We start from the raw sequence: 14,413 nt of genomic DNA on the forward strand, positions 1-14,413 counted from the left end.
AATGTACACTTCCTCCCACCCCTCCACCCTGAAATGGCTGTGTTATTGGGGTGTTTTGAATATGTGTTTTATTCATTAACCACGTTTTTTCCCCCAACTGATTACAAGTGGCAGCTGCCAAAATAACCTAATGGCATTTCTACTTTTTCAGATGCTGGGAGTCTAATACTTGATTTACTGCTGGCATGTGGCTGTCAATTTTTTGTTTGAAGTTGCTGCAAAATCCATTTAGTAATGCAGCAAGTCTGTGGCTGAATTGTAGAAGTTGTCCAGTGAACTCGTGTTGTGGAAAATATGTCTATACATAACTGAAAAAAAAAACTTACTGTAAAATTCTGAGTGACAGTAGACTGGATTCTTTACAGGAAACGTTTTCATTACAGATACAGCTTACTGAGTCAATTAATAAGACCTTTTTGGAGAAAGTGTGCATTAATAAAAGGGAAAAATTGACAGATAGTGTCAAAAAGGGAAGCAATTATACTAAGCTAGATAATACATTAGAGAGTGAGAAGCTAAAAGAAGGTGCTCAGGGGATGCACCTCTGATTAGAACTGCAACAGATGGACAACTTGGCCAATTACTTTGCAGCTAATCATTGTAGACTGTTGTATAACAATTATGTATTAAATCTCAGGTCTGAAGTCTGACATGGGAATTCTCAATGCAATTTGACGGGGCATGCCAAATTTAACAGTTTATAAAGTTGCATAAATGGTACAGAAACAAAAGATTTTTAATTGCAATCTAATTTTTGAACAATGAAAACTCATTTATCAAACTTTCAGAAGCCTTCACTTTCTAGAAGACTAACCAATGGTTTATCCAACAGTTTACTTTGCAACATTAATGCAGTATGTTGTGTTATTAATTTACTAACTTGTGCATTTTGTACTTTAAAGGGATTATTTGTCTAGCCACAGCAGATCTTTATCTAATTTGACTAAAATTTATACTTGCATGAATGTGTGTAGTTCCATAAATTCTATTTATGGTATGTTTTTTGTATCTTTTTTTATTTTGATGATAGGGGATGGCCTTTCTGCCTCCCGCCTTTCTCTCCGAGCTGGTCTGTCTGCCTCAAGTCTCTCATTAAGAGGAGCTTCTCTTTTTTCCGTTCCATTTGGCTCCTTTGTACCTGGTTCCAAGGCCGGATCCGTAGCAGGTTCAAGGTGCACAACTCCTGTTGTCACCCCTCAAAATACACCACCCTGCACTCCAAAACCTGAGCATCGTTTTCGGGGTCAAAGCCAATTGTTGGTGTCTTGTGCCGGTGAGGATATTCCCGATGTGGTAGTTCATCCCCCTGAAGAAGAATTTGAGGTACAGGAAGGACAGGTGAAAACACATGAAGAATGTGATGAACATGAAGCAGGCAAATATCAGAAACAGTTGTATAAACCTTGTGCATGTGGAGCACTGGAGTGTGGTATGATTATGGCACACAGCATGTCGTGGTATTAGTTTTAAAAGATTATTTTTTATCACTGAGGGCAAAATTAAAAAGAAAGCTTATTGCATGGTACTCATTTCATAAATAAGCACAAGATAAGTTTCACTTCCATGCAGCTTGCATGCAGCAGCTGAATCATTTTTCAATGCAATAACTAAATTGTGTTCATTATGTGCCATTAATAACTTGAGAGTTCAGGTTGAATAGTTTTATCCAACGTTGTACTGAAAGAAAGCTATACCTACTTTTTTTTAAGCTGAGATATAGGCATTGCGTAGATATTTTTGTGACACCTTTCCATTGTATGGTTTTACATGCTCATCCAAAAGAGTGCTATTAGTTCATTATATTGAGCATTTGTATGGTGTTGAATATTGTTTTCCACATGACTGAAAAGACTTTTGGTTCCTCTTGATTTGATTCTCTCATATTTCTATTCAGAAACTTGTTTCAGCTCATTTAAAGTACGTGTGTAGTTGTGGTGTGAAACCCTTATCCCGATAATGGAAATGCAAATAATCTACAGTGCTAATGAAGGATGATATTGATGGAAATTTTTAAAGTTATCCTTGGCTATCTCTTATTCAATCCATAGATCTTCAAACTCTGCAGGCAGTCATTTTGATAAAATTGATTTTGTTTAGTAGAATGCTTTTGTGTCGTTTTTGCAAATTGAATTGTATTGCAGAGGGTAGTGAAAAACATGCTATAATAATAAAATGTGGCAAAAGTGCTATATAGAAAATCTCTGAGTCAAGACCAAGCATGGTCAAAGTAATTTTCCAGATAAGTTAGCTGGGGTCAAGGTGGGAATTTGAATGTGCAATTAACTGAAATAAATTTTGGTTTAAAGGGTCACGGGCGTAAAGGTGGACAGGCATATTATATAACAATTCAGTCTTTTCTGCCAAAGCCCGTGCCAATAGTCCAATATTCCTGGTCTGCATATTTAGAAGCTATTAATAACAAATCCATTACATTTAGGAAAACTAAACTAACCTTGGCCGAAATAAAGAATACAGCACTTTTGTCGTACTTTACTATTATTAGTATTATTACTATGAAACTGAATCTAGCTTGCTGGGAAATAATTTTTTTTTCTTTTTCAAGAAGAACAAATCGGTCTTTTAGGAGACAAATATTTTCCTTTCAGTATTCAGGGCTTTATTATTCTTCACCCCCATCCCTTCTTTCCCTCTCCATCACACTGCTTCCTTTCTTAATATGAACAATGCACCTAAGATTTAATCTCTGCTTCAGCCTCATTGTCAGCTCTCGTTCTGTGTAATCACAAATGCAGTGTTCATATTTAATCAATACTGGTATGAACTTAATACTGTAGAAATAGTTATACTTTGATTAAATAGTACTAATAACTGAAATGCATGGAGCAGAGGGTTATCAGTAGCTGAATTTTAAAACATTTATTTTGTTTTTAAAAAAAAATACACTTTTAAAAACCAACCTCCCATATCAATTATTTATCACTTGTATAATAATAATGTGGTCAAATCTCTTTCATTTCAGGTGATTGTCAGATGGCAACTGCTAATGACATGGGTGACATTTATTATTTTGCCATTAGGTTGAATGGTGGCTTGTCTGTTTCTCCATTCAATAAAGGGAATTGTAACTTACTTTTGGAGCTGGGAAAATGCTGATCAGTTTGAACTCAAATCCAGTAGTATAGTGAAACTATCAGATTTTTTTTTTGAAACAGCCAGGACCAGTAAGGGCAGCTGACCAGAAGAGCCAAATTCCATGTGTCATATACTTCCTAATCAATTTCTGTTTAGGATCTTTGAACTTGGAACATAATGTATAATATTGCATTCCCTCCACTTTTGTTGCATAGGTCAATGCAGAATCTGCTTGTGGATGTATTAAGGTCTCGTTTGTGTGATCTGTGAAATCATTTGTGAAATCAGCACACTCATACATTGATTTAAAGCTTTTATTTAAAAATAAGACAAAAGGCAGTGTCACAGTGGAGCAGCCAAGAAACCCAATGCCTTGCAGTGCCAGAGATCCAGGTTGCTGTCGATGTGGAGTTTGCACGTTCTCCCCGTGACTGTGTGGATTTCTTCTGGGTGCTCTGGTTTCTTCCCACAGCACAAAGACCTGGTTGGGCAAATTAATTGGCCACTATAAGTTCTCCCTGGTGTGTGGATGTGATTGGTAGAGTCTGGGGGGAGTTGATGAGAATGTGGGGAGAATAAAACAAAAAGTGAGATTAGTGTAAGTGAATACTTGATGTTTGGCATGGACTTGGAATTGGTGGGCCGAAGGGCCTGTTTCTAGGCTGTGTGATTCTATTAATGACTTGGATGAAGTGAATGCAAGTCATACACCTGAATTTATGGTTTATGTCTCATTAGATAGTGTAGTAGGTGAGGACAGGAAGTTGGAAAGGAACAATACCATGTCAAATGGTGGGGTCATGTACTTGTATCTCCAGAATGGGATATTTTAATTGTAAGACGATAGAAGCTATGGAAGACCAGTGAAATTTCAGTGTTCCTTTACACAAGGTAGAAGAAGTTTTCCCATTTAACATGTTTTTTTATGAAAGGGAGTAAATGTTTGACAGATTTATTTGATAGTCTTGAGGATGTAACTAGCAGCTTGGATTAAAGGAGAATCAGCATATGTAGTATAGTGCAAGTTCCAAAAGGCATCCAATAAGGTGATGCATAAAAGGTTAGTGCCCAAATAAGAGCTCATGGCATTAGGCAAATATATTAGCTTGGATAGAGCATTAGCTGACTAACAGAAAACAATGAGTGTGGATAAAGTTTCAGGTTAGCAAGCTGTAGCTAGTTGGGTGTCCCAGGGATCATTACTAGGGTTTCGGCTATTTAACAATCTATATTAATGATATAGTGTCACCATATTTGCTGACAAAAGCGAAGATGGATAGGGAAATAGTTTTGAGGAGGGCATAATGTCTGCAAGAGTGTATAGATTAGATAAGTGAATGGTCAAAGATTTGGCAGGTGGACTCCAGTGGGGGAAATGTGAGATTGTTCTCTTTGGTATTAAGAATAAATAGGCAAAATGCTGGATAAATGAAGAGGTACTACAGAAAATTGGTAAATTGGTTTATTATTGTCACATGTACTGAGGTACAGTGGAAAAACTTTGTTTTGTATGCCATCCATACAGATCATTACATCACATCAGTACATTGAGGTAGTACAAGGGAAAAGCAATAACACAATGCAGAATATAGTATTATAGTTAGTTACAGAGAAAGTGCAGTGCAGGCAGACAAAAAGGTGCAAGGCCATAAAGAGGTAGATTGAGGTCAAGAAGCCATCTTATTGTACAAAAGGTCCATTTAATAGTCTTATACCAGTGGGGTAGAAGCTGTCCTTGAACCTGTTGGTATATGCTTTCAGGCTTTGTATCTTATGCCTGATGGCAGAGGGGAGAAGAGAGAATGTCTGGGGTGAGAGGGGTCTTTGATTATGTTGGCTGCTTTACCTAGGCAGCAAGAAGTGTAGCCAGAGTCCATGGAGGGGAGGCTGGTTTCTGTGATGTGCTGAACTGTGTCCACAACTCTCTGCAGTTTCTTGTGGTCCTGGGCAGGGCAGTTGCCATACCAAGCCGTGATGCTTCCTGATAGGATGCTTTCTATGGTGCATCTATAAAAATTGGTGAGGGTCAATGGGGACATGCCAAATTTCTTTAGTATCCAGAGGAAGTAGAGGTGCTGGTCAGCTTTCTTGGCCACAGCGTCCATGTGGTTAGACCAGGACAGGCTATTGGTCTCTAGGAACTAGGCTATTGTTCACTCCTAGGAACTTGAAGCTATCAACCCTCTTGACCTCGGCACCATTGATGTAGACAGCACGTGCACCATCCCCCCCTCCTGAGGTCGATGACCAGCTCTTTTGTTTTGCAGAATGTTGCTGCTCAGAGGGATCTGACTGTCCTTGAACATGAAACGCAGTTAGTGTGCAGGTAATGCACGTTATTAGGAAACCAGATGGAATGTTGATTTTTATTGAAAGATGGAAAGGAGTAAAAATGAAGAGAAATGTAGCTACAACAGTACAGGACATTTTCTGAGATCATACCTAGGTTATAGCATATTGTTGACTCCTGATATGAAGGGGTTGCCTTATGAGGAATGATTCAGTACATTGGGGCTATACTCGGACTTCAGAAGGATGAAAGGTGATCTTATTGAAGTGTGTATGATTCTGAAGTGTTTATGCAAGGGTTTCAAGAAGGAGCAAATTCTTCTGCAATGTGAATCTTTGAAATTTGCTTCCACAGAGAACCTGTGGAGGCTGAGTCGTTGCAAAAGTTCAAGGTGATTTAAGGATATTTTTGGTTCACTGGGCTATTGAGGAAAGAGATCAGCTGTGGTCTTATTGAATGGTGGAGCCTGTTTGAGGGGTCCTACCTACGTCCTCTTGCTCCACTTGTTATGTTTTTATACTTGTTTTCTTGAACATTATCATGAGATAAGTAACATTTTGAATCTATCGCGTTATCACAGTGTGTAATTTCCAGTTTTATGTTTGAAAATTGGTCCATTCCAGCAATTTATTTGTTGCATCTAAATAATACAGTTTTCATTGTTGGATGTACCACATTTATTTTAACCATTTTCCTTGCCTTATTGCTGTTGGCATTGGTTAGCCTGTGTGGTGGCTGTTTCATGGAATATCCTGTTTAAGGTGGTTAGAAGTCTTTGTGATATAATTGCCTAAATGGTCACCATGAAAACAGTCTAAAATATCCAAGCCACCCTTATTGGTTTGGACCATGAATGAAGCAGAATTTAGAATGTTTAGGAAACTGAGGTGCTAGTTTATATTTTTACCTTTTAACTGAAGTTTAACAACTTTTCTTCCCTAATGGAGGTGAGCATAAATTATTCAAAAGTCAAAAAGGCAATAAGACATTTAGTCTGGAAATTATATTCAAACTTATTGTAAGGGGAAATAAATGACCATTTAGCAGCATACTACCAATATTATCAGAAAACACAATGTGATTTTAGCACCAATAGATGTTGCCTGAAACCTTATGGTACACGTTTTGTGGAGTGACCATCATATAATTGCCTAAATGGCAACACATGTTCACTGCTGTTATCCTATAAAATTTGCAGGATCTTAATGAGTTTCATACATTTATATAAAAACATACAGAAGCTGTCATTGGAAATCCATTGTACACCAAAAAAGTGCACTCCAACACGTGAGTTTGGTGAGATAGTGGGAACTTGAGCTAATTGCTTGAAACTTTTTGGACAATGCTTAACTAGGTCCAAGGTGGCACATTGGGTATTCTCCCATTGATTTCAGTAGCAGGAATTGCTGCTTCACTTAAGAGTTTAGAATATAATCAGACTTGTTTGGGATTTTAAAATGCTGTTAAATCTTTCAATGTTTTTTATTTAATTGTTTGTGGATTATTGCTCTAATTTATTTAATGGTTAAAGCTGGTCAGGTTTATTGGTTTTAATGCATTTAAGCCTTTTTTTTGGAAGAATGAAATCAATGACAGTTAAGACCTAATTGGGGATTGACTTGACTGACTCAATTTTTTTTCATTTTGTGGCTGGGGCTAAAATTTGTGCCAATGCAGAAGGCCTTGACATAGAGAATCCTTCCAGTGTTTTCCTCAAATTCCTGTCAGCAAGATTGCCTCGTGTAGAGTAAGTTTTTACTGAGGTCAGCAGTGAGTGTTATTGGCCCACTGATCACAAAATCTGTACATTACAATACTTTATCTATAATTACAAGGCAAATTCTACCTGTTAAATTATGTACCACTGAAGTACGACTGAGGTTTTGAATAAAGTACCTGTAAAAGTTGCATTTTGGGGCTCTTAAAAGGTGATCTGGTTTCAAGAAAATAGTGTTGAATTAACAAGCTGGATTGAAAAATGCAATCGAACATAGAACAGCACAGCACAGGAACAGGTCCTGTGGCCCATGATGTTGTGCTGAACTAATTAAACTAGTAATTAAATGCCTAACTAAACTAATCCCTTCTGCCTACACAAGGTCTGTATCCCTCCATTCTCTGCACATTCATGTGCTTATCTAAGAGCCTCTTAAACGCCTCTTTCATATTTGCCTCCCCTGGTAGTGCATTTCAGGCACCCACCGCTCTCTGTGTTTTTAAATAAAAAAACTTGCCCCACGTCTCCGTTGAACCTGCTTCCTCTCACCTTAAATGCATGCCCTCTAGTATTAGACATTTCAACTCTGGGAAAAGGATACCGGCTGTCTGCTCTGTCTGTACTTCTCATAAGCTTATAAACTTCTCTCAGGTCTCCCTTCAGCCTCCGCTGCTCCAGAGAAGACAACCCAAGTTTGTCCAACCTTTCCTCATAGCACATGCCCTCTAATCCAGGCAGCATCCTGGTAAACCTGTTCTGCACCCTCTCCAAAGCCTCCACATCCTTGCTATAATGGGGCAACCAGAATTGAATGCAGTACTCCAGATGCAGCCTAACCTGAGCTTTATAAAACTGCAACATAATTTCCTGCCTTCGCTAATAAAGGCAAGCTTGCCATAGACCACCTTTACCACCCTATCAACCTGAGCAGCCACTTTTTCAGGGAGCTATGGACTTAGACCCCAAGATCCCTCTGTACCTCAATGCTGTTAAGGGTCCTGCCATCAACTATGTACTGTCCCTTTGCATTTGATCTCCCAAAGCCCAACACCTCACATTTGGCAGGATTAAACTCCACCTGCCATTTCTTTGCCCATATCTGCAATTGATCTATATCCCGCTGTATCCTTTGTACACTATCCACAATCACCAGATGTGTCAGAGTTTGGCATTTTTGAAAAAATATTATTAAATGTTTAATCATAGTATAGTACTACCCATATTATCTGTTACCTCATTCTCTACTTTGAATTTTTATACTTTCATCCAAAGAAAGACAAATAAGCAATTAACATTTCTAGCAAGCTTTGTTCTATTTGATTATTGAGTTGTTGTTCTTTTCAGGGCCTCATATCTCAGCTTATCGTGTCCTCTTGTACAGTTTTTTAAATAAAAATGACACATAATGGAAAAGAATTCTTAAATGGTGTGACACTTTGAGAAAATACAATACACTTGCAGCTCACACAAAGCTTTGTTTGTTTAATTAATACTTTTACAGGAAGATTGCTTAATCACACTAGTTAACATAAATTGTACAGATTGCTGTAACGCTGTGTGCCACCATGTCTAACAATTGAATGGTTTGGTTAATAAGAGTTACCTGCTGCGTTTTATGAGTAAATTGCTAAAAGTATTTTCCCCATGCATCTTAAACAGGAATTCTAGCATCTCCTCAATCTGCACCAGGTATTTTGGAGACTAAGAACATTGAAAACAAAACAACTTGTAATAGTGCAAGTAGAGAAAACAGCACAGTGGACTTCAGCAAGGTAATTATTTGGATGAAAAGTGTCAGAAAGTAGTTGTAAGTATTGCATTTATTTCCATAATTTAAAAAAAATTCCATCCTATTGCTTTGGAGCTGTATTTAAACTGATCTTTAACCTTACTAAAAATGACTTATTTCTGAATAACTACTTTAGTTCATTGTGATAACTAGCGACACTCTACCTTGGCTCATTCAATATCCATGGTTGTCCAAGGTCAATTATAAGTTCTTGGAGTTGTAGACTCTACAATGGATCATTTGATCAAGAAGAATTGACTATGGTACCTTTGGCCAACTACTGACAATTGAGGATATGACTCTTTCTAGCTCACAAATTATTACATCAATTTCTTGGAGGGTATCTTGAATCACAGAGGGGGCCAGATTGGCCATAGCAACAGCTTGTACTTCTGACAATTGCTTTGAAGTTGGATTTCACCTATTTCTGGTGTGCTGAAATGTGGTTGTATTTAGTGCCAATGTAAAATTAGGTCCAAGTTGGCTAAAATCAACTGAACTAAAGCTTTTGGGTGGTATTGTACCCAGCAAGCAGCACAATAATGGGAACTCTATGATGTATGGCAGAACCCCATTTTCAATTTAGAACATCTGTTTTCTATAGCGTAGTGAGCATGGAAGAGCTTTAGTCCTCAAGTGCACACTCCCCTTGTCAGCTAGACAGCAGCAACATACTGTACACAGGCTGCAGGGGAGAGGAAGACTGTTTTCTCACTTGTTCAAAGGGACATGCAGATCCTGTTCATTGAGATGTAGGCCAGGAGGGATATCCTCTGTGGCAAGCGTAGCAGAAGAGCCTGACGGGAGATGGCGGTAGAATCCTCTAAGTGTGCATATCTTGGCACATTGGAGCAATGCGGAAAGAAATTTCATGTCAGCACCTAGATGTGGCAGAGTTTGCCTATCACTATTTACACTTGCAGAGTGGATATCTTGACAGAAAATACATTTTGGTAAATTGGTTTATTATTATCACATGTACAGTGAAAAACTTGCATACAAGTCAATTCATTACAACTGTGCATAGAGGTCGTACAAGGTAAAACAATAACAGAGTGCAGAATAAAGTATTACAGTTATAGAGAATGCATTGCAGGTAGACAATAAAGTGAAAGGCCATAACGAGGTAGGTTGTGAGGTCAAGAGTCCATCTTATCGTTTTATGTGGAGGTTTGAGTTCTTTAAGTGAAGTGCCACTCATCAAGAGTTGCAAAGGTGCTGTAGCAAGCTATTTATGTAGTTGGAACTGAAATTCATTGATATGTTATCATCAGCACAGGTGGACACGAATTAAGATGTGAGGAAATTTTATAAGTGATCTGGACTCCAATACCCAACTATTGGTGTACTGTATTGGTGGCAATGACAGGCCTTCAGACTCCTGGTCTCCTTGCCACTCATCCTGTGGCACTGGCTGATGGCCATGGTTTGCAAGATTGTATAACATGCAGCACATAACAGTCTTTGCAACTTCTTACAATGTACTGCAGAGCATTCCCAGTTTGATGCAGGCACAAATCTCATCTCATCTTGTTTTTGACATTTTCTACTTGTTTTCTGGTACTTGCAAGAAGAATTTCTTCATCATTCACTGGCTATCATTGCATCTATGTTCGGCTGTAATTGGAGAGCTCACTGGTTTGAGGAATCGGGGGAAATAGAGGAAAGCACTTCCCCCTTGTATCTAAACATCTGAGTGATGTTGGCTGCTGAAAGTGCCCAGCAGTGTGGTCTACCTGAGAAAAGAGCAGTCTTGTGCTTCATGGAAATGTGGCATTTGTGATCAACAACCAATTGCAAATTGTGAGAATATAAATATTTCCTTTTTCTGAAAACTTCCAAGTTATGGGGAGTCCTTATTGGACATGTGAGTGCAACCAATGGTTGGCTGCATTTTTGGCACAATAGTACAGCTGTTTGCATAAACTTTGCATATTCTGCCCATGATTGTGTGGTATTCCACCAGGTGTTCTGGCTTCCTCTTGCATTCCAAAGATGTTCTAGTAAAATAATTATCTACTGTCAGTTACCCCTTAGTTTAAGCAAATGGCAAAAAAAAAGGGTAGTTGATGGGTCTGTGAGAGAGAGCGAGAGAATAAGTTGCAGGGTTACAGGGAAATAGAGAGGAGAATGAGGCTGATGTGATTACTTGCTGGGAGCCAGGTATGGGCCTGATGAGTTGAGTGACCTCCTTTTCTGTCGTCGTAAGTATACTACACTGGAAAATCCCAGTGTCCTTGATATCAGTTGTTACCCACTAAAATAAAAGTAGGTGAAATCATTTCTTTGAATGCATTGCTTGGTGACTTCTGCAAGGCTGTGGTTTTGAAAGGCTTTGCAGAGATCATCTGTAACTGCTTGGAAAGATGGGGACGTTTAGATTCAACATAGTCTTGACTTCCAGGGAGAGAATAATCTGGGCACAATCTGAGTGTAACTGAATATTCTGCAGAATATCGCATATCTGTCGAAAATCTGAGCCTGCAAACATATTGTTCATCAGAGTAGTCTAGGTGGGATGTCGAGTCTCTGAAGACTGTACGGAATTGAGATCTTTGCTGATAGCAAACCCCTGTCTCCTGCAAGCACCCTGAATGGTCAGCCACAGTCATAACAAAGCCTCAAGTGATTCACTGCTGCCAATACTGAGGCAGCCATGGAATAAGTATCTCAGTAACTTCAGCTGGATAAAATGCTCTGCTTTTAAATGTATATATTCAGTAGACCTGGGAAGTATATGAGCAGTCTGCAGTAAATACTGAAATCGCTGATGTCAGTATCAGTATGTCCCATAGCGACATTTAAAAGACTTTTAGATAGGCACATGGATGTAAGAAAAGTGGAGGGTTATGGGCTGTGTAGAAGGGAAGGGTTAGATTGATCATGGAGTAGGTTTATATAGGTCAGAGGGCCCATACTATGCTGTACTGTTCTGTGTTCTAAATCTAAAAATCAAACGTAGCTCATATTAGGGAATGGCTTTCAAAAGAATTAGGATTTTTCAGGTTGTGCTTATGCAAAAAAAATGTCTGTGAACTACCATAATAGTACATGTTGGATTGTGATCATGGAGCTAGTGTAAGGCAACCAGTTAAGGCGGCACGGTAGCATAGCGGTTAGCGTGACGCTATTACAGCACCAGCGAATGGGGTTCGATTCCCGTCGCTGTCTGTAAGGAGTTTGTACTTTCTCCCATGTCTGTGTGGGTTTCCTCCGGGTGCTCTGGTTTCCTCCCACATTCTAAAGATGTACGGGTAGGTTAATTTGGGGGTTTAAAATGGGTGGCGTGGACTTGTTGGGCTGGAAGGGCCTATTACCACGCTGTAAGTAAAAATTAAAAAAAAAGTTAGAGAATTGCTAGTGAGATTCCAAAGTTTGTTTATTCCAGGGCCAGTGGGAGGATAAGTTGATAAAATTACAGCAGCTTCTCTCTCAATGTTAACTGGTTTTGTTTCATTGCATCATAATTAGTATTTTATGGCCTGTTCTTGGGAAAAAATAATCAAATGTGATCAAGTTTGCTGAGTAGATTTTTCACTAATTATTTGAATATAGATCACATAATTTAATTTGTGATCTCAAAAAATGCAAGTGTTTTGTTGCCTTTCTGCTATGGCATGCTTGTAGGTTAAGGATAAAGATTGTTACTTTATTAGCTCGTACTAACAATTAATAAAATACGTTGTACTTTGTGGTAAAGTGTGTTAATTGTAGCTTATTATAGGAAAAAAAAGCTTTCTTTGTCAGTTTGATCTACATTTCTCCTGAATTGTCTCAAATTTTCCTGTTTGATTTCAGTTAAACTTTCATTTTTAATTGTAGTTCACGTAAGTTTTATTTCCCCTCCTTGTAGATTATTGCCTACAATTTGAAGCAGGTATCTTGGTGCCTGCATCTCTCTTATGACTTTTTACTTGTTTTTCCCTTTTTTTCTTTTTGCCTTTCCTTGGCCTTTTGATTTTAAATGTGCCTTCCTTGACTCCTGGTTGGACTGGAGTTTGAGTCCTGGCACTGTAGTTGTGTCACGCTTGGTATAAGAAGCAAGAGGCCTACAGTAAGTTTTTAGTTCAATGGCTTCTTGTATACTACTGTTGTGTACGTTGTTTTGTCCCTTGTGTGTGCCTTTTTAAATATTAACCTGTGTCAAGTCTTCAGTTTGTATGGTGATGGTTATTATATATCAACATAAGTAAACGTGCAGTGGTCATTAATTTAGTCGTGTTGAGTTAATGTGGATCTTGAATTTGTAGCAAGTAATGAGCAATGTTTGTTGACAGATATTTGGAAGTTGCAGTATTTTGTAATGATATTGTTAACATTAAATTTGGTTTCCCATATAAAAATGACTGGATTAAGAAGGATGACTTCAAAGAGAAGCTTGATTTCATCAGTTTAAATTTTGATTCTGGATTTTAGCTTTAAAATGGTATACCAGAGACTTGAGTCCCTATCCTATCATGGCATTTGAGTAAAACTCCCAATTTTCACCCTTCAGTGAAATATAAATTCAGAAAATTTGACTTGCATTCAGCAAAGAAAATCCACTTCTAGAAGATAAAAGCTTAGTATGCTTTTGTTTTTAAATTCATTTGTCATATGGAAGACAAAAGAATTCGAAGTCAAACAAATTTTTGCTCAAAACTCTGTCTTATTCAATGTTAAGGAAGTAATTAGTTGTTTTGTGTGTTTCTCGAGTATCTTGAATTGCTAAAGATCTTATCTCATCCTCTCCACATGTTTGCAGGTGGACATGAACTTCATGAAAAAGATTCCAGCAGGTGCTGAGGCTTCCAACGTCTTGGTAGGAGAGGTGGACTTCCTTGAGAGACCCATAATAGCCTTTGTTCGTCTGTCTCCTGCCATTCTTCTGACAGGGCTCACAGAAGTTCCAATTCCAACCAGGTGAAACTAATACAAAAGATCACAGAGATGTTGGTTATATAAAGTTATGTATTATATACTCTTCTGCAATATTTAACATCCATATTGGCCTCCAAGTGTCGGTGCAGTGGGATTGTTCATGCTTGTTCTACTTTTACTTACATGACTAACTAACATATCCAACAATGCCTTTCCTTCTGTTTCTTTACCATTACCTTCCCCTTCACCTGGCTGTCCTTGTGGTCCCATTTGTTTCTCTCCAGCATGTTCAAAATTATCTACAAACTAAGGGTCACTTTCCACATGCATATTGACACACAATTCGCCACATCCATATCCCCTTGATTCTTCCACTTTGTGCTTTCAGTTTGCTTGCACCATATTCAGTCTTGGGTGAGTTGCTAATTGTACCATTTTCTTCAGTGATGGTCATGAACTAGATATCTTTTGCATTATTCTACTCTACCAGCACATCTGGGAGGTGACCTTTGTTCCACTGTTTTTGATTTAAAATGGTATCCTTCCCTCAACTTTTAAGGTCTACACTGATAAGATATTAATTCATTAGTCATATTTACATCGAAACACATAGTGAAATGCCTCTTCTTGCGTTACTGAGAATGTGCTGGGGGCAGCCCACGTG

General features: G+C 38.3%; 1 protein-coding gene across 1 annotated transcript in view; it reads left to right on the forward strand.

Annotated features, from left to right (window-relative positions):
- LOC127570772 (sodium bicarbonate cotransporter 3-like) overlaps window positions 1-14,413 on the forward strand; it is a 125,724-nt gene that overhangs the window by 63,365 nt on the left and 47,946 nt on the right. Inside the window, exons 7-8 of the mRNA XM_052016592.1 lie at window positions 8,760-8,872; window positions 13,634-13,791. Coding sequence (XP_051872552.1) covers window positions 8,760-8,872; window positions 13,634-13,791 — 271 coding nt within the window. The remainder of the gene's footprint in view (window positions 1-8,759; window positions 8,873-13,633; window positions 13,792-14,413) is intronic.

This window comes from Pristis pectinata, chromosome 5 (genome assembly GCF_009764475.1).
Source record: "Pristis pectinata isolate sPriPec2 chromosome 5, sPriPec2.1.pri, whole genome shotgun sequence".
Classification (NCBI taxonomy): Eukaryota; Metazoa; Chordata; class Chondrichthyes; order Rhinopristiformes; family Pristidae; genus Pristis; species Pristis pectinata.